Here is a 21,168-nt window from a genome sequence, read left to right on the forward strand (position 1 = left end):
TATTTAAGTCCACACACAATATCGTATCTGATACGATAAAACAAACGTTTCCAATACTTTCAAATACTTTCCAGATATGTTGTGGCAACCTAAAATTGTTTGCTGGGCGAGGTTCTCCCCCAGCAGGGTGAGGAAGGTGTTACTGAGGCGAGGAGCAGCACTATGCGAGGTTCTCCCCCAGCAGGGTGAGGAAGGTGTTACTGAGGCGAGGAGCAGCACTATGCGAGGTTCTCCCCCAGCAGGGTGAGGAAGGTGTTACTGAGGCGAGGAGCAGCAGTGGGCGAGGTTCTCCCCCAGCAGGGTGAGGAAGGTGTTACTGAGGCGAGGAGCAGCAGTGGGCGAGGTTCTCCCCCAGCAGGGTGAGGAAGGTGTTACTGAGGCGAGGAGCAGCACTATGCGAGGTTCTCCCCCAGCAGGGTGAGGAAGGTGTTACTGAGGCGAGGAGCAGCAGTGGGCGAAGTTCTCTCCCAGCAGGGTGAGGAAGGTGTTACTGAGGCGAGGAGCAGCAGTGGGCGAGGTTCTCCCCAAGCAGGGTGAGGAAGGTGTTACTGAGGCGAGGAGCAGCACTATGCGAGGTTCTCCCCCAGCAGGGTGAGGAAGGTGTTACTGAGGCGAGGAGCAGCAGTGGGCGAGGTTCTCCCCCAGCAGGGTGAGAAAGGTGTTACTGAGGCGAGGAGCAGCAGTGGGCGAGGTTCTCCACCAGCAGGGTGAGGAAGGTGTTACTGAGGCGAGGAGCAGCAGTGGGCAAGGTTCTCCCCCAGCAGGGTGAGGAAGGTGTTACTGAGGCGAGGTGCAGCAGTGTGCGAGGTTCTCCCCCAGGAGGGTGAGGAAGGTGTTACTGAGGCGAGGAGCAGCAGTGGGCGAGGTTCTCCCCCAGCAGGGTGAGGAAGGTGTTACTGAGGCGAGGAGCAGCAGTGGGCGAGGTTCTCCCCCAGCAGGGTGAGGAAGGTGTTACTAAGGCGAGGAGCAGCAGTGGGCGAGGTTCTCCCCCAGCAGGGTGAGGAAGGTGTTACTGAGGCGAGGAGCAGCACTATGCGAGGTTCTCCCCCAGCAGGGTGAGGAAGGTGTTACTGAGGCGAGGAGCAGCAGTGGGCGAGGTTCTCCCCCAGCAGGGTGAGGAAGGTGTTACTGAGGCGAGGAGCAGCAGTGAACGAGGTTCTCCCCCAGCAGGGTGAGGAAGGTGTTACTGAGGCGAGGAGCAGCACTGGGCGAGGTTCTCCCCCAGCAGGGTGAGGAAGGTGTTACTGAGGCGAGGAGCAGCAGTGGGCGAGGTTCTCCCCCAGCAGGGTGAGGAAGGTGTTACTGAGGCGAGGAGCAGCAGTGGGCGAGGTTCTCCCCCAGCAGGGTGAGGAAGGTGTTACTGAGGCGAGGAGCAGCACTGGGCGAGGTTCTCCCCCAGCAGGGTGAGGAAGGTGTTACTGAGGCGAGGAGCAGCAGTGGGCGAGGTTCTCCCCCAGCAGGGTGAGGAAGGTGTTACTGAGGCGAGGAGCAGCAGTGGGCGAGGTTCTCCCCCAGCAGGGTGAGGAAGGTGTTACTGAGGCGAGGAGCAGCACTGGGCGAGGTTCTCCCCCAGCAGGGTGAGGAAGGTGTTACTGAGGCGAGGAGCAGCAGTGGGCGAGGTTCTCCCCCAGCAGGGTGAGGAAGGTGTTACTGAGGCGAGGAGCAGCAGTGGGCGAGGTTCTCCACCAGCAGGGTGAGGAAGGTGTTACTGAGGCGAGGAGCAGCAGTGGGCGAGGTTCTCCCCCAGCAGGGTGAGGAAGGTGTTACTGAGGCGAGGAGCAGCAGTGGGCTAGGTTCTCCCCCAGCAGGGTGAGGAAGGTGTTACTGAGGCGAGGAGCAGCACTGGGCGAGGTTCTCCCCCAGCAGGGTGAGGAAGGTGTTACTGAGGCGAGGAGCAGCACTGGGCAAGGTTCTCCCCCAGCAGGGTGAGGAAGGTGTTACTGAGGCGAGGAGCAGCACTGGGCGAGGTTCTCCCCCAGCAGGGTGAGGAAGGTGTTACTGAGGCGAGGAGCAGCACTGGGCAAGGTTCTCCCCCAGCAGGGTGAGGAAGGCGATGACGGAGCCCATGAGCAGAAAGTAGAACACTCCCTGCAGATGTCCGAGCCCCAGCACCACCTCTCTCTTCTTACCCTGATAAAGATACATATTGTGTTGAACTAATGGTAGTTATATGATATAAACATATTCCAACACTCTCTGTCTGTCTCTGTCTGTCTGTCTGTCTGTCTGTCTGTCTGTCTGTCTGTCTGTCTGTCTGTCTGTCTGTCTGTCTGTCTGTCTGTCTGTCTGTCTGTCTGTCTGTCTGTCTGTCTGTCTGTCTGTCTGTCTGTCTGTCTGTCTGTCTGTCTGTCTGTCTGTCTGTCTGTCTGTCTGTCTGTCTGTCTGTCTGTCTGTCTGTCTGTCTGTCTGTCTGTCTGTCTGTCTGTCTGTCTGTCTCTCTCTCTCTCTCTCTCTCTCTCTCTCTCTCTCTCTCTCTCTCTCTCTCTCTCTCTCTCTCTCTCTCTCTCTCTCTCTCTCTCTCTCTCTCTCTCTCTCTCTCTCTCTCTCTCTCTCTCTCTCTCTCTCTCTCTCTCTCTCTCTCTCTCTCTCTCTCTCTACTTCTCTCTCTTTCACACACACAGATGGTGAAAGCAGCATGAAGGAGGTTTTCAGGATAGGCTAGGGCGGGAGAGCCAGACAGCACATTGGACTTGTGATCCTGTGGTCCCGGGTTCGATCCCGGGCGCCGGCGAGAAACAATGGGCAGAGTTTCTTTCAACCTATGCCCCTGTTACCTAGCAGTAAAATAGGTACCTGGATGTTAATCAGCTGTCACAGGCTACTTCCTGGGGGTGGAGGCCTGGTCGAAGACCCGGCCGCGGGGACACTAAAGCCTCGAAATCATCTCAAGATAACCTCAAGATATAGGTGGCTACAAGAAGGAAAGAAATCGACTGATCAAAATGGTATTCACAAACGAGTCCACAAAAGAGGCAATCTTGTTCAGGAAAACAAAAAATTATGTACAAAATGGAAAACAGAAATGCTTCTCCTGCAGAGGGATATGGCAAGGGACGTTAGAGACGAAACAGCAGAAGCAAGAAAGAAGCACAAGGAGAGAGAGAGAAAGGAATGGGGAACCATAGGCTTCACCTTAGTTAAGTCAGAAGAGAGCGGGGAACCCTCAAAACAGCAACTCCAGAGACAAGTGGAAAAGAAGACTAGGCCATCCACCATCCCATCGTCCCCTAAATGACATCTCCCCCACCTCCCATCTCAAATAGATCCTCCCAATGCTTGCCCTCCCTGTTTCCTTATTACAGGACCTACCTGTTCCTTATCCTAATCCTTAACCCTTCCTACCCCCTTCCAAGGGCCACCCTGCCCATCCATCCTAGACTCTCCCTGCTTCCCTTCCATCACCCCAGTACCACCCAGCATCTGTGTTCCATAATCCTCTAGCCACCGTGCTCTCCCTGCCCTCCAACTTGTAATTCTACGCAAGAACTAAATTCCACTAATAACAACTCAATGAGTTGTTGCCAGGCGTTCCGTGTACTCACCTAATTGTGCTTGCGGGGGTTGAGCTTTGGCTCTTTGGGAGGGTGTGTGGGAGGGTGTTGTTGTTGCGTCGGCGTCATAGGGACCCTCCTCCCCCCCGGGTTACCTGGTTGATACCTGGTTGATGGGGTTCTGGGAGTTCTTCTACTCCCCAAGCCCGGCCCGAGGCCAGGCTTGACTTGTGAGAGTTTGGTCCACCAGGTTGTTGCTTGGAGCGGCCCGCAGGCCCACATACCCACCACAGCCCGGTTGGTCCGGCACTCCTTGGAGGAATAAATCTAGTTTCCTCTTGAAAATGTCCACGGTTGTTCCGGCAATATTTCTTATGCTTGCTGGGAGGACGTTGAACAACCGCGGACCTCTGATGTTTATACAGTGTTCTCTGATTGTGCCTATGGCACCTCTGCTCTTCACTGGTTCTATTCTACATTTTCTTCCATATCGTTTACTCCAGTACGTTGTTATTTTACTGTGTAGATTTGGTACTTGGCCCTCCAGTATCTTCCAGGTGTATATTATTTGATATCTCTCTCGTCTTCTTTCTAGTGAGTACATTTGGAGGGCTTTGAGACGATACCAATAATTTAGGTGCTTTATTGCATCTATGCATGCCGTATATGTTCTCTGTATTCCCTCTAATTCAGCAATTTCTCCTGCTCTGAAGGGGGGAAGTGAGTACTGAACAGTACTCAAGACGGGACCCTATTCGCCACTCTGAGACCGTGGGCCTGGAATTTTCTGGCCGTGCGTCTTACCTGGCCCTTGAGATTGTCCTGTTGGATATGGTGCGTGTGCGAGTTGCCGTTGTGTACGGGCTTCAACTGCTGTCTACCCATCGGGCGCTTGTTAAGTTTCATTCCGCTGCTGTTTATAGAGATTTCATGGGCCGTTACGATGGGCGCTCTGTTCCTCTCCCTGGGGACGGTGGTACCTTCACTATATCTGACCGGTGCTGATCGGTGACTTATGTCGCCCTGCATGGTTTGCCGTTTGAATTCACGGAGGCTTTGCTTCGACGGTATTTGGGCCAGTTTAGGACTGTCGTTTCCATCCGGTCAAGGTCATGACAATTAAGACCAAGGTCAAGAAGGTCACGATAACGGTCAAGACCGTGTGGTACATCTTCCATCCAGATGAACTCCGTCTCTGCCGGCAGGTGGTGTGGTGTCTCGTGTGGGACTTGGACTCTCGGCCTGCGGCTCAAGTCTCCTGTTCCCTCCGTGGTGACTTTGATGGGCTACACTATGCGGGCGTTCTACGCAGGACAGCCTCGAAAATGTTTTCGTTGTGGCATTGAGGGGCATCTGGCAGCTGATTGCACTGGGGTCGCAACTGCACCTGTTAATTTGTTCCGGGACGAGGATTTTCCCCCGTTAGTGGCGCAGGACCTTTTGCCTCGTGATGGAGTGGGTGGGGAGGTTTCCCTGCCACCTGCTGACCCGGTGATGGCTGTTGGCCCGGAGTGTGTGGATGGTGGTGTACACGACGAGGTGGTGGTGTGTGCGGCTTCTCCCCCCCCCCCCCGCAGTCTGTCTCGTTGCTTCCACCGGCTTCTGCACCTGATTCCGATTCTGTGCCTCTGACGTCTCTGCGGGCTCCCTCACCTGTGTTGGACCCTTCCCCTCCTGCGGACGCGCCTGTTCTTTCTCCTGCCTCCTCTGTGGGTGGCGGTCTCGTCCCAAGTCGTTGAGGCTGACGTTCTGCGGGGTTGTGCTCCCCCGGCTGTGGGGTGGCCTGCCGCCGGCTCCTCTCGGGTGCCTCCTGCTGGGGGTGACAGCTCCGATGATCAACGGCCTGTCCCCAAGCGTTCGCGTACGGATACGGGTCTGTGTCGTCTTCATGTTCTGTCTTGTGTTGATAATTTTAATACCATATTATCAATATCCCCTTTGTTATGTACATTCATCCACTTATACACCTCTATCATGTCACCCCTAATTCGTCGCCTCTCCGGAGAATGTAATTTAAGCTTTGTCAATCTTTCTTCATATGACTGGTTTCTAATTTTCGGTATTAACTTCGTCATCCTATGCTAGACGCATACTAGTGATGTCATCTCGGACTCGTACTAGTTATATCGTCTCGGACTCGTCTGTGTCCTCTGCGGGTTCCCCTAGTGTGCAGCCCCGTGTAAAGCCTCGTGAGAGGCCTCGTGAGAAGCCTCGTGTGCCAGCTGGTACCAAGCCCTGTGTGGCGCCCGGGGAACCTCTCAGTGCCGATACCACCTAGTGTGGACCACTTTCCTGAGCTCGCAGACGATGGAAGCGTGGTCCTTAAGTCACAGGTTTTGGACCTCGTTTGGGACGACAGGGTGCGTGAGGGCCCGTGGTGCGCGTCGACTATTTGGGTACCGAGATTAAAGGGGTTTATTTATGGGGTGCCTGATTGGATGCCTTGGCCTTGTGCGTCTCCTGGTAGACCAGTGTCCGAAGACGTCCAAATAATCTGGGAGGCGTACTGCTTGCGCTTCCCAGCAAAGGATTTTCCGGACAAGTATCGTTAGTGTCTGTGTTTACTTGTATACTCTGACTGTGTTTTTGTTACCATGTCTGCGGTTTTATGTTTGGTTTGTCTCCGTGTTTGGGTTCGCCCTGTTGGGCGGTGAGCTTGTGTGTGTGTTCCGTGTGTGATTTTTTGTTGTTGTTTTGCTGTGCTGTGTGTGTTTTGTTGCTTATGTTGTTTCTAGGGCTGTTTGTGTGTGTGTGTGTGTGTGTGTGTGTGTGTGTGTGTGTGTGTGTGTGTGTGTGTGTGTGTGTGTGTGTGTGTACTCACCTATTTGTACTCACCTATTTGTGCTTGCAGGATCGAGCATTGACTCTTGGATCCCGCCTTTCCAGCTATCGGTTGTTTACAGCAATGACTCCTGTCCCATTTCCCTATCATACCTAGTTTTAAAAGTATGAATAGTATTTGCTTCCACAACCTGTTCCCCAAGTGCATTCCATTTTTCCACTACTCTCACGCTAAAAGAAAACTTCCTAACATCACTGTGACTCATCTGAGTTTCCAGTTTCCACCTATGTCCCCTCGTTCTGTTATTATTACGTGTGAACATTTCATCTATTTCCACTTTGTCAATTCCTCTGAGTATTTTATATGTCCCTATCATATCTCCTCTCTCCCTTCTTTTCTCTAGTGTCGTAAGGTTCAGTTCCTGCAGACGCTCTTCATATCCCGTCCCTCGTAACTCTGGGACAAGCCTCGTCGCAAACCTCTGGACCTTCTCCAGTTTCTTTATGTGTTTCTTCAGGTAGGGGCTCCATGATGGCGCGGCATACTCTAAGACGGGTCTCACGTAGGCAGTGTAAAGCGCCCTAAAAGCCTCCTCATTTAGGTTTCTGAATGAAGTTCTAATTTTCGCCAGTGTAGAGTACGCTGCTGTCGTTATCCTATTTATATGTGCCTCAGGAGTTAGATTAGGTGTCACATCCACTCCCAAGTCTCTTTCTCGAATCGCTACAGGTAGGCTGTTCCCCTTCATTGTGTACTGTCCCTTTGATCTCCTATCACCTGATCCCATTTCCATAACTTTACATTTACTGGTGTTAAACTTCAGTAGCCATTTCCCTGACCATCTATGCAACCTGTTTAAGTCCTCTTGGAGGATCCTACAATCCTCCTCTGTCACAACTCTTCTCATTAATTTTGCGTCATCCGCAAACATTGACATGTATGATTCCACTCCTGTAAACATATCATTTACATAAATTAGAAAGAGGATTGGTCCCAGCACCGATCCTTGAGGTACTCCACTTGTTACTGTTCGCCAGTCCGACTTCTCGCCCCTTACCATTACCCTCTGGCTCCTTCCTGCTAGGTAGTTCTTCACCCATACTTGGGCCTTTCCGCTTACTCCTGCCTGCCTCTCAAGTTTGTATAGCAGTCTCATGTGCGGTACTGTATCAAAGGCCTTTTGGCAGTCAAGAAATATGCAGTCTGCCCAGCCTTCTCTGTCCTGCCTTATCCTTGTTACTTTATCATAGAATTCTAAAAGGTTTGTTAGGCATGATTTCCCTGTCCAGAACCCATGTTGGTGCTTGTTTACAAACCCAATGCTCTCCAGGTGCTCAACAAGTCTTAGCCTAATTATTCTTTCAAGTATTTTGCAGGGGATGCTTGTCAGTGATACGGGTCTGTAGTTAAGTGCCTCCTCCGTATCACCTTTCTTGAAAATCGGTACGACATTTGCCTCCTTCCAGCAACTGGGCAATTCTCCCGACATAAGTGACTCATTAAAGATCATTGCCAGAGGCACGCTGAGAGCCTGCGCTGCCTCTTTAAGTATCCACGGTGATACTTTGTCTGGTCCAACAGCTTTATTTGCATCCAGTGTTGTCAACTGTTTCATTACCTCCTCTGCTGTCACCTCTATATCTGATAGTCTTACATCTAGGGTAATCGCTTCTAACAATGGGAGCTGCTCAGGCTCGGTTGTGAACACTCCATGGAAATTTGCATTCAGTACCTCGCAGATTTCCTTGTCGCTTTCTGTATATGCCCCTTCTGTTTTCCTCAGTCTTGTCACTTGGTCATTTACCGACATCTTCCTTCTTACATGGCTATGTAGTAGTTTAGGTGGCTTTTTCGCTTTGACTGCAATATCATTCTCATAATTTCTTTCCGACACTCGTCTTATGCTAATGTGAACATTCCTAGCTCTGTTACATCTAATCCTGTTGTCCTCTGTCCTTTGTCTTCTGTACTTCCTCCACTCCCTCCTGCTTCTCGCCTTTGCTTCCTGACACTGTCTATTAAACCATGGGTTATTATATTCCCTCCTGCTTTTTTCCTTTATTGTTGGAATAAATCTCTCTTCAGCCTCCTTGCATTTCAATATGACTTGGTTCATCATACCTTGCACTGTTTTTCCTCTAAGTTCTTCCTCCCACTGCACTTCTCCCAGGTAGTCCCTTATCCATCTGTAGTCCCTTTTTCTGTAATCAAATCTCCTTTCCTGGACCTCTTGTCCTTTGGTCAAAATTTTAAGCTCCATCATGTAGTCAAAGATTAGGACACAATGGTCACTGGCTCCTAGTGGTATTTCATGTTCCAACTGCTCGATGTCTTCTACATTCTGGGTGAAAATGAGATCTAATAGGCTGGGCGTATCCCCTCCTCTTTCCCTAGTATCTTCCTTCACATGCTGTGTTAGGAAATTCCTGTCAATAACGTCTACCAGCTTCGCTTCCCAGGTCTCCTCCCCGCCATGGGGATTCCTCGTTTCCCAATCTATCTCTCCGTGATTTAGGTCCCCCATGACCAGCAGCTTCGCTCTCATTCTATGCGCTATAGTTGCTGCCCTCTGCAGTTCATCTATACATGTCTTGTTGCTGTCCTCGTACTCCTGCCTGGACCTTCTACTGTTTGGTGGGGGATTGTAGAGTATCAAGATTACAATCTTCTTCCCATCCACTGTCAGAGTTCCATGTATGAAGCTCGTGCTTTCATTGGTACCCGGATTTTCCAGCTCATCAAACTTCCATTTCCGCTTTATTAGGAGTGCCACTCCTCCTCCCTGTCTCTGTGTCCTTTCTTTTCTTATCACCTGGTACCCCTCTGGAAAGATTGCATCCGAGATCATGCCATTTATTTTAGTTTCCACTATTGCCACTATGTCTGGGTCTGCCTCACTAACTCTTTCTTTTATCTCTTCTGCTTTATTGGCTACCCTATCAGCATTGGTGTACCAAACTTTGAGACTCTTCTTGGAAACTCGGGTGGCAGAGTTCCCCCTTTCACCGGGGGTCTGGAGAGAACTGGGGGGTGTCTGGGGGGCGAATGGGGGCTGTGGGGGTGAATGGGGGGTGCTAGGGGGGGTGCCTGGGAGTGCCTGGTAGGCAAATGGGGTCTGGGCATCTAGGGGGGGTAGGAAGGGCATAATGGGTCTGAAAGTTAGGGGTCTGAAAAGCATAGGGGGGTTGAGAAATAGAGTGAGACTGAGAGTCAGATAGAGGTTGAGAGGTTGGGGGGGAGAGGGATACTGAGGGCAGAGGGCTGAGAGGAGAATGGAGTATGGGTGCTGGGAGTGGAAGAGAGGGTGTATTAGTTAGGGGGGAATTGGGGGTAGGTGGGGGTTTTGGGGTAGAAGAGGGGAAGAGAAAGATGGGGGAAGGTGTTAGGGGGTCACAAGGTGCGGGGGTTAAATGTGGGCTGGAGGTGCATAGGAGGGGTGAGGGTTGGGTGGGGTTTGGGGGTGAGTGTAAGAGGGGTGCAGTGGAAGCTGGGATGGAGTAGATGGAATTGAAGGCAATTAGGTAGAAGGGGCAGGGGAGTAGGAAGGGGTAGTAGGGGAGGGGGGATGGGAAGGTGGGTTTGGAGAGGGCATAGCTTGACCCACTGGGGTCGTTGACAGGTGTGATGTAGCAGGGGCAGGGGAATCATTGGGGAGGTGCAAATGTGGAAGGGACAAGGGGGGTTTTGGGGGATGAAGCAGGGGGGTTTTGGGTGGCTGAGGCAGGGGGGAGGTATAGGAGGGCTGAGTTGGGGAGGATGCGACCTGGGAGGTGACCTGGGAGGTGGCCTGGGAGGTGACCTGGGATGTGACCTGGGAGGTGAGACTACCTGAGAAGCTAGTTCGGTGTCGTGCATGCCACCTATTCTTGTTGGCTATTTGTTCATCTTTCGTCATAAACCTCTCTATAAACACATTGTAATGGGTTTCACTTCCTCTGAGTAAATGCTTGTTCCTCATTATGTACTCCACAGCCTCCTCATTGGAGAATTGCACCAGAACAGGTCTATTCTTGGTGCAATTGTAAGGTCCAACTTGCCGGCTGATATCCACCTCGTGTTCTGCCATTCCTGCTCCAATACATCTCAATATTTCATGCAATTCATATTTTTCTGTCTCTATTCTCTCTTGTCTTGTTGGTGCTCCAGATTCAAATAATCCATGTATTATAATAGACCGTCTCCTCAGTAATTTATTGTCATGCTGGTAGCCTGTCCCCTGGGGATTCTCCATCCCAACCGTAGTCACTAACCCATCCCCCACTAATCCTCTGTCCTTAGCCATGCTGTTAATCCTTCCCAATTCGTTTGTGATCCGAGCACATTCCCTCTCCCAGTCCTCTCTTCCCTTCCTAATCTCTTCCTGAACATAGAGCAAAAGTTCTTGTTTCTACCTCTCTACCGCATCCTGTATTTGCTGAAATAACTCACTTTTAATCCCTTGGATTAGATCCTCCATCCAATCGCTCCTTCTCTCTACTAATTTCCCTATTAATTTGTCTATAAATCTGTCCTCCTCCTCATCCCTGCTGGTGATTGACCTTGAACCCCTTCCTGATCTTGTCATTGCAGTAATAACCTAGCCAAAAAGGCGCTCCTCAATACCTTGCACAATCTGCAGCACAAACAGGCGAGAAAGTACTCCACGCGACTGGTCAGGTATGAGGTCCCCACGTCCCTGCGTCACAGCTGGTGAGGTCACTAGTGGTGAGGTCTCTCTGGCTCCACAATTTCACAATACCACGATGCACTCAACACTTATTTTCAGTGGTGCTGTTTCTACTGTTTTTCTTCACTTTCTTGTGGTTTGAGTGAGCTTAGTAGTTATTCAATCACTCATATACACTCATATACGCATATACACTGATTATTCTCCCCAATTCACTAGCTACGCAAGAGCTTCCCAGACCCTTCTGACCTCCGCGGCTGTCTGACCTCAACTGACTGACTGTGTGTGTGTGTGTGTGTATGTGTGTGTGTGTGTGTGTGTGTGTGTGTGTGTGTGTGTGTGTGTGTGTGTGTGTGTGGGTGTGTGTGTGTGTATGTATGTGTGTGTGTGTGTGTGTGTGTGTGTGTGTGTGTGTGTTTGCCAGTGCCTTCGTGTTCCGGTTGTGATTTCCTGTCTGACTTGGCTTGTAGTATTGCTTGTGTGGCCCTTCAGGCTGCCTTGTTCCTAGTTTTGTATTTATTTTGTACCATGTCATTCTGTGTCTTTTTCATGTTTCCTGTTGTATGTTTCATTGTTTTCCTGTTTGTTTATTTTCTTTTTTGTTCTCATGTGTTTGTGCTCTATGGATCACTGCTTGTGCTGTTTTGGCTAGCTGTTTTTATGTGTATTTAATGTATTTTCCTATGTATTTTTTATTGTTCTTTGGTTCCCCTTTGTGTTATGTTGCTTAGTGTTACTTGTTTGTTTGTTTGTTTGTTTGAGATATATACAAGAGTTGTTACATTCTCGTACAGCCACTAGTACGCGTAGCGTTTCGGGCAGGTCCCTGGAATACGATCCCCGCCGCGAAGAATCGTTTTTTCATCCAAGTACACATTTTACTGTTGCGTTAAACAGAGGCTACAGTTAAGGAATTGCGCCCAGTAAATCCTCCCCGGCCAGGATACGAACCCATGACATAGCGCTCGCGGAACGCTAGGCGAGTGTCTTACCACTACACCACGGACTCTGTAAGTCTCTTATTACTGTAAGTCGTAAGACACTTATTATGTGTTGCTATCATTCTGTGTTCCTTGTTATTCTGTGCTTTACTGTTTTATATGGTTGCATGTACGTTGTTTTACTTTGTTTTAAGAAAAAAAATAACAACCCAATAATCTCTTTTTCTCTCCCCTCTATCTCTCTTCCCCACCAGTCCTAATCATCACCTATACCATGCAATAACCACATAGAACAACATCCTGCAACAATTAAATTAATTGATATAACTGCTCTTCAGCTATATCTTGCTCTTGTTATCCCCCATTTAGATTGTGCAGTTCAGTTTTGGTCACCATACTATAGAATGCATATAAATTCACTTGATCTCTAGTACGCGTCCAGCATAGGATGACGAAGTTAATGCCGAAAATTAGAAACCAGTCATATGAAGAAAGATTGACAAAGCTTAAATTACATTCTCCGGAAAGGCGACAAATTAGGGGTGACATGATAGAGGTGTATAAGTGGATGAATGTACATAACAAAGTTGATATTAATAATATGGTATTAAAAGTATCAAGACAAGACAGAACATGAAAAAATGGGTATAAATTGGATAGGTTTATGTTTAGGAAAGATTTGGGTAAATACTGGTTCGGTAACAAGGTCGTTGATTTGTAGAACCAATTACCGCATAATATAATAGTAGTAGGATCCCTTGATTGTTTCAAGCGTAGGTTAGACATATATATGAATGGGATTAGGTGGATATAAATAGGAGCTGCCTCATATGGGTCAATAGGCCTTCTGCAGTTACCTTCATTCTTATGTTCTTAAAACTGTGCATTTCCAGGTCCTCTGGGTCTGGGAAAGTGATATTAACCTTCCACAAAATGACAGAAGATCCAGACAGGAGTATGACAGAACTAAAATGGCAATAATTACTATAAACAAAAGCTCAGCTTCTGCCCCCTATAAGAATAGATACCGACTTCAAATCATGGGAAACGTCGAGCATGGAAGGATAGCATGGGTGAACTAAGGTCCACACGGGGGCACAAAAACAGAAATAATTAAACTATTGGACGTGGCAACAAGAAATCCTTTAAGCAAACTTGTCAGGAGACCCTAGGAATGAAAGATAATAGCGAAATAGCTAGACTTTATTAGAAATTCACTCTGAACGGGTCAGAAATAAGGAAAATCGATTTCGAAGCCCCATGGGTATTAATGATCACAGTGTACTGTATTGACGTGTGATTGTCTGGTACAAATAGAGATAACTTACTCATTGAAGGGACCTGAAAACAAAGGAGCAGAATACAGAAGGGGAAATTTTGAGATGCAACAATTCATAATAAAATGGGTAACAGACCACAGAGAAAAAGAAGCTTCACCAAACATGATGGACTGCATCACCCAAAAGTGTCAGGAGGCAATAGATTAGTTCGTCTCGTCCCAATGGGAAAAATATATGGTAAGGAGGAGCCCATGGTTTCATCAGGGATGCAAGGAGGCAACTCAACTAAGTACAAGGGCCTGAAGAATCTTTAAGAAAAACAGAACCCCACAGAGCAGAGGGCCAGGAAGGAGTGCTTCGGTGTCAGAAGGAAAGCAGGCACCCAATCAAATCTAAAATAGGGTAGGACATGCACACTGAGAATGACAAGAAGGTGTGTGAGGAACTCAAAGATATTTCAGATATTCACAATAGAGCAGTGAGAAGTTATTATTAGAGGGAGGGAGGGGGGACGTTAAGAAGCAATGGAGGAATTTGAGATTAATGGTAGAGAACTAAAGAACCATTTCTGGAATTGGACATGGCAAAGGTTGTTAGTAGAGACATAACCACCCTTCTAAAAGAGGGAGTGGAAGTACTCCCTCTCAACATAGAGAGTTGGCACTCTCTATGGAATATAACAGGTCACTCGTAACAAGAGAACTACAAAAAAGTTGGAAGACAGTTAATGTGGAAGGTAGACAGACAAGAGACACTGAACTACAGGTCAATGTTCATAATTTTTATATCATGCAAGATTATGGAGAAGATTATTAGTTAAAAATCAATGGAATATCTGAAGAAAAGAACCTTAGTAACATATCACCAGCGTGGGTTCAGGGACGGTAAATCTTGACCTCACAGGTTTAATAAAAGTACATAACCTGGTGAAAAAATTACACAAGAAAAAAAAGAATGGACAGGCAGCACATTTTTTAACTATCTAAAATCAATTAACACTTGTGAGTGTCAAATCACACACCCCATCTCCCCAACATGCCCCAGGCTACGTCACTGCTAAAACGATACAGAAGAATAGACGAAAAAAAACACATTAGAGGACCGCTTGTGTGTTTCATATCCAATAACCCTCCTCCCCCTGACACGAGTGACCTATGTCGTCTGGCGACATTCAGACAACTTTCAAACAGCCGAACCGGGAAATGGGTCCCGTGTAGACTCACGTTTGATAGAAACCCGATTTTTTTAAATCCCGCACGTTTGCTGTCTCCTTTTCTCATACTAACATAATGCTGGCCTACACTGCTGTCGAGTTAACCTCATGCTGCTCCACACTCTTGCAGTGTTAACATCACGCCACATCACAGGGCTTTAGTTAACATCATGCTGTACCACTCTTCTGTAATTAAACATCACTAGACCACACTGCTGTAAATTTAACGTCACACCAGACTGCTGTTTCTGTTTATGCAATTCGGTATTTGCAGATCCAGGTTGCTATATTATCTCACTGGACACAAAAGCCATCATATACTTTTTAGAATACTGCCAGTACCTCATATTCCAGTTAAATTAATTTCTCTATCAAATAGTTGTTTAATATTATGTGTAAGATTTTCACGTTTTTGCTGTACGTTGACAAGGAAGAAATATATATTACCATGGTTGGGTCTCCCAGGACGATCTGAGAGCCTGGAGCTGAAGCGGCTCTATTTTCCCTCACCCGCCTGGCCATTACCTCCCTGGTCCAGTAACTTATAATGCCAACATCCTCCAGCCGGTACATCAGTTGGCTGAAGCGACGGTGAAATGGTGCGCCCTTCCTAGAGAATATATAATAACTCGTAAACATGCATTTAATCCCACCCACAAAACACATAACTTTATGTAAACGTCATCCACGACTGGGAAAAAAGGAACTTGCTAAAGTTCAGTTCACAGTTTTATTCCAAAGATTGGTCCACTAAGCAAAGTGAAATTGACAAAGGCACCGGAGGCGTCGATTCTCAGCATTAAATGTGTCTTTTGTAAGTTTTTTTTTACTAATCAGCAGCGTTCGAACCTCAGAAACATACCTAATATAGGGAGGCCGATGGCAGTTAGTCTCAATTACCGTCATAATTACGATGCTTCAAAAGTTCCTAAAACACCAGAATTTTGGTGCTGTTGTAACAAATGATGTACATTAAATGAGGGGGAGAGGTTGAGGGGAGAAGCAAGCCACCGGCCTCCCAGCCATGTTGGGAGGTCGGTGGCTGAGTTTACAGCACGCTTGATATGTAGTCATGTGGACGGAAGTTCGATTCCCGGGGCTGGCAGAAACAAATGGGCAGAGTTTCTTTCACCCTGATGCCCCTGTTACCTAGCAGTAAATAGGTACCTAGGAGTTAGACAGCTACTACGGGCTGCTTCCTAGGGGTGTGTGTGTGGGTGTGGAAAAAAATATTTAATAAAAAAAATAGTTAGTAGTTAGTAACAGTTGATTGATAGACAGCTGAGATGCGGGCCGAAAGAGCAGATATCAACCCCCGCTAGCACAACTAGGTAAGCACTAGGTGAATACACAGAGGGTAGTGTGTTTGAGGAAGGTGGTCTAGATCCTCAACAAGTGATTACTAGGTCTTAAAAGGGCATAAACAGCATAGTTATGTGGTGAAATATCAGATGATGAGGCAGGGATCAGAAGGTTGTTATGTGCATGTTGGTCTGGAATGTGCTTAGGCTTATGAAGCGTTTTCTTTACACTAAGCTTAGGCCTAAATCTTTTCAGTGAATATTGTTGTTTGCATCTTCACCTGAATCCCCATCCTGAGACGACGAAGATGGGGATCTCTTCTTTGCCGATGTAGAAGGGAGTGTTACCGAAAGTGTCGGTGTAACTAGAGGCAATGATGACTTTTGCATAGTTCTTGAAGCTGATGAAGGAGTAACCCCCAGCCACCACCTTCTTGAAGGCTTCTTTAACCTGTAATAACTGATATCCAGAGATTTACTCGTTGTTTGTTCAGAAAAAATCATATACGTTATTATATTATATTTAAAGTGATCTTTCCCATTTACTAGTATTCACTCAGAAAATACAAATTTATAAATAATCATATTTATAGATCACAAGTTATTCTAGTGAGATTTAATACTGATGAGACAGAAAAAAATAATATTAAGACTGAGAACCTAATTATACACGTAATGAGAAAAGAACTGTATTAACTAAATTAATAAAAGTAATTAAATACAATTTTTAAAAGTTAACTTTGATCATCAGCAACAGGCTCTTATTACTTTACATAGAACCTCAACCATTAGCAACACAGTGCATGACTATACGCACTAACCTCCATTTCCTTGTATATTTTTTTGATCAATGGATCGGTATGCTTAGAGAAATATTCCAAGGGAACCCCCGACATGAACCAGTCCTCGCTCCCCCACTTCCAGTTGGGTCTCTCCACCATGTCCCTAAAACCCTCGATGGTCTTAGACCTTCCTTGGATGGTTAGGTGAGCGACCAAGGACGAGGTGTAACCCGTATTGATGACCACACACAACACCAGCCACCAGCCGACCAACACCTGCTCACACACACCACAAGTCACATTAAATGGATCATATCAACGTTACGTAATGCAATGAAGCAATATGTTTCTATCAGCGATTTGGTAATACAGAATTATTATTATTATTATTATTGGAAAGCACGAAACGAAAGTGTCATTAGCTTCCAATGTGGACGCACACCTGTCCAGAGACATTGACGGGTGGTTCTGAAGGAGGGTCGTTTAGGAGCGCGCCCCAGCTGTAGAGGAGGGCAGTAGAAAGCTCGACCCGACGCCCTCCTGCCATCTTCTGCCACGCCCCCTGCAGCAGCCACAGGGTCATGCCCCACGCCACCACGCTTACCAGCAGCATCACCCACAACTTTCCTGTACGTAAGACACGGTATATATTATTCGCTCCTTGGGATTATTTATATTTTAAATTATTAACCCATCGGATTTCAACCTTCTCTTATTCCTATAAATGTTCCAATTGTAATTCTGGGTGTATCGGAGTTTAAATAATTAACTAGAAATAGGTACATGCGAACTATCTTTCCCAGAAAGTTGGTCAGAGAAGACTGACTGACCATATACAAGCTGGTGCCCCAGAAACCATATGCAAAGTGAACATAACACAACGCTCACTAGGAACATGCTAGTGTTTTTATATACCTTATAAATACATGCCTCACCTGTGACAGGAAAAAACATGTTTTTTTCGAAAAACAGCGCCATCAGTTGGACGTTAGAGCAACACATGCTGTAATCTCCGAAAGTTCTTCACCGATTGCTTTCAAATTTTGACACAACGTTCCATTCGAATACAGGCGTGTTTTTATATACCTACTATATAGAAGTCACACCTGGTGACAGGTACAAACGGGCTTCTTTTTAAAAACAGCGCCATCTGTTGCACGTAAGAGCACCACAAGCTCTACTAAATATGTTATGATTCCATTTCAATGTTTCCGATTGTATTGATAAATTGAATTTTCATAGATTTCCATTTAGATTCAAATCTTTTTTATGTGTGGGAACCGACCTGCATGATTTATATTTATTTAATGTATATGAATTTGTATAGAATTTATATTACATTAATTTATATATTTCGATAGCAATTTGTATGATGCTTAGTGGACTGTATTTCTGCAATAATCTCACAAATCGTTCCTTACACATAAGGGGGGTTTATATTCAATTTATATATATGCAGCCAATCAAAGTACAGTGTTAAACTACATATACAAGTAAATAAATGTTGAGGCCTTATCTTATTGTATGGTAGGCTTAGTCCACCAGGTATAACTAGGATGTTGACACCAAATAATCCTCGTGTGAGGCTAGCTTCCAACACCCAAGTAACTGATGTACCAAGATTAATTCTTGCTTTCTCTTCTTGTTCCTGTCAAAGGGCACTAGCTGTAAGCCGGAATCCTAATATATGACAGCTATATTAGATGAAACATTTATATATTATTAGATAATAACCAAGGCTTAATTACCTGTGTTTAGACGCTGTTTTTCGTGCTAACCGGTTCGCCCTATATCTTCCTAACATTAACTGGCCAGAAATGATTAGATAAACGGGTTTCGGTAAGAAACTTCCCTTGTTAAGATGTTGACTGCATGTTTATGATGGAAGAAACACTAATTTGATCTCCATAACACTTCGTCCAAGAGAATTGTAGGAGCTGACCTCGCTCCACAACGACTTGGTCTGACAATGGCTGACCTCCCTCACCACTCACGCTCCTGTCTTTCTTGGTCCAGATGTCAATATCTGGTAGAAGGGTCACATTTACTCTATTTTGGTACTGATAATTAAGTTAATTCAAATGAGATGTTTTTATGATGTTATTAGTTCAAAGACTACTGTTTTTAAGATAATTCCCAACAGAATAGCTGGTGAATTTATAACCCTATGTGACAATGATATCTCGTTTTCTATTGATGGAAAATTCCAATACAAGGTACATTTTCTATGGGTTAACTTGTGTATAAAACAGCAGCAATATTATCTGTGTATTGTATTTAATATTAGTAAATGGTGTTGGGTTTTCCATCAGAATGACACTGCATTGGAATTGAGCTGTGTTGTTTACCATACCGTTCATTTCTTGTGTTTAATTTATTTTTTTTATTTTTTCATTGTTTTTAAATTTGTTTTTTTTTATCTTTTTTTCTTATTTTTCATTGATGAGAACACCAGATCATTTGATGGTCCAAATTTTGTAATGGGAACATCAGATCATTTGTGAATACATTGAACGAGAGAGTGGGGAATGGAGGTGAAGACGAGGGGACGGGAGTGGGGTATTATCTGAAGAACGATTGGACAGGGGAGGGGGTAATGGTGGGGAGGACGAGGGGATGGGAGTGGGGTATTATCTGAAGAACGATTGGACAGGGGAGGGGGTAATGGTGGGGAGGACGAGGGGATGGGGGAGTTGGGGTTGGTGGGGACGACGGGACTGGAAGGGTAATGAAGAATGGGGGCGATTGCAAGGGGACAGGGGAGTGGGCAATTGTGGGGAGAAAGAGGGAACAGGGGAGGGGTGAATGGTAGGAAGGACGAGGGGATGGGGAGTTGGAGATGGTGGGGAAGATGAGGGAATGGAGGAGTGGTGAGATGGTGGGGAGGACGATGAGACAGGGGGGAAATGGTGGAAGACGAATGGACGAGGGGACAGGAGAGTGAGAAATGGTTGGGAGGACAAGGGGACGGGGGAGGGGGGGGGGGAATAGTGGGAAGGACTGTGAGAAGGGAAAGTTGCTGTGGCTCAGCAACCCAAATGCGTTACTAAGCCACAGCAACGCGTGGCCGGGTACAGCTAGTCTATATAATTAAAAATGAATATGTTCGTTTGTTCAAAATTGCTAATCTCCGAAAGTTCTTCACCGATTGCTTTGAAAATTTGACACAACGTTGCATTCATATAGGAGCGTGTTTTTATATACCTACTATATAGATGCCACCCCTGTGACAGGAAAACTCATGCTTTTTTAAAAAAACGATGCCATCTGTTGGTCGTAAGAGCAACACAACCTGTAATCTCCGAAAGTTCTTCACCGATTGCTTTGAAATTTTGACACAACGTTCCATTCGAATACGCGCGTTTTTATATACCTACTATATAGATGTCTCACCTGTGACAGGTAAAAACATGCCTTTTTGAAAAACAGTGTACTCTGTTGTACGTAAGAGCAACACATGTTATTCTAAATATGATACGATTCAAATTCATTGTTTCCAATTCAATTGAAAAATTGAATTTTCATAGATTTTTATTTATTTTTAATTTGACCTAATGATTTTGTGTAACAGTGTGATGGAATTGAACCACCCCACCACCGGCACTCGGATAGTAATCTTGGGCATAGCATTTTACCAAATCACCTCATTCTTTGGGGCACACGTGAGGAACACAAATGTGAACAAGCCTGAATGGTCCCCAGGACAATATGCAACTGAAAACTCACACCCCAGAAGTGACTCGAACCCATACTCCCAGAAGCAACGCAACTGGTATGTACAAGACGCCTTAATCCACTTGACCATCACGACCGGACATAATGAGGTGATAGCCGTCAAATAGCCTCGGCTATCACCTCATTATGTCCGGTCGTGATGGTCAAGTGGATTAAGGCGTCTTGTACATACCAGTTGCATTGCTTCTGGGAGTATGGGTTCGAGTCACTTCTGGGGTGTGAGTTTTCAGTTGCATATTGTCCTGGGGACCATTCAGGCTTGTTCGCATTTGTGTTCCTCACGTGTGCCCCAAAGAATGAGGTGATTTGGTAAAATGCTATGCCCAAGATTACTATCCGAGTGCCGGCGGTGGGGTGGTTCAAATAGCCTCGGCTATCACCTCATTATGTCCGGTCGTGATGGTCAAGTGGATTAAGGCGTCTTGTACTTGTACATACCAGTTGCGTTGCTTCTGGGAGTATGGGTTCGAGTCACTTCTGGGGTGTGAGTTTTCAGTTGCATATTGTCCTGGGGACCATTCAGGCTTGTTCGCATTTGTGTTCCTCACGTGTGCCCCAAAGAATGAGGTGATTTGGTAAAATGCTATGCCCAAGATTACTATCCGAGTGCCGGCGGTGGGGTGGTTCAAATAGCCTCGGCTATCACCTCATTATGTCCGGTCGTGATGGTCAAGTGGATTAAGGCGTCTTGTACTTGTACATACCAGTTGCGTTGCTTCTGGGAGTATGGGTTCGAGTCACTTCTGGGGTGTGAGTTTTCAGTTGCATATTGTCCTGGGGACCATTCAGGCTTGTTCGCATTTGTGTTCCTCACGTGTGCCCCAAAGAATGAGGTGATTTGGTAAAATGCTATGCCCAAGATTACTATCCGAGTGCCGGCGGTGGGGTGGTTCAAATAGCCTCGGCTATCACCTCATTATGTCCGGTCGTGATGGTCAAGTGGATTAAGGCGTCTTGTACATACCAGTTGCGTTGCT

At 46.5% G+C, this 21,168-nt stretch overlaps 1 protein-coding gene across 1 annotated transcript in view; it reads right to left on the minus strand.

Annotated features, from left to right (window-relative positions):
- Positions 1 to 1,995: 1,995 nt before the first annotated feature.
- Positions 1,996 to 21,168, minus strand: part of LOC123750795 (glutamate receptor ionotropic, delta-1-like) — a 149,478-nt gene continuing 130,305 nt past the window's right edge. Inside the window, exons 4-9 of the mRNA XM_069321434.1 lie at positions 16,899 to 17,083; positions 16,496 to 16,732; positions 15,956 to 16,134; positions 14,821 to 14,983; positions 4,296 to 4,514; positions 1,996 to 2,130 (exon numbers count right to left, since the gene is read on the minus strand). Coding sequence (XP_069177535.1) covers positions 1,996 to 2,130; positions 4,296 to 4,514; positions 14,821 to 14,983; positions 15,956 to 16,134; positions 16,496 to 16,732; positions 16,899 to 17,083 — 1,118 coding nt within the window. The remainder of the gene's footprint in view (positions 2,131 to 4,295; positions 4,515 to 14,820; positions 14,984 to 15,955; positions 16,135 to 16,495; positions 16,733 to 16,898; positions 17,084 to 21,168) is intronic.

This window comes from Procambarus clarkii, chromosome 9 (genome assembly GCF_040958095.1).
Source record: "Procambarus clarkii isolate CNS0578487 chromosome 9, FALCON_Pclarkii_2.0, whole genome shotgun sequence".
NCBI classification, from domain to species: Eukaryota; Metazoa; Arthropoda; class Malacostraca; order Decapoda; family Cambaridae; genus Procambarus; species Procambarus clarkii.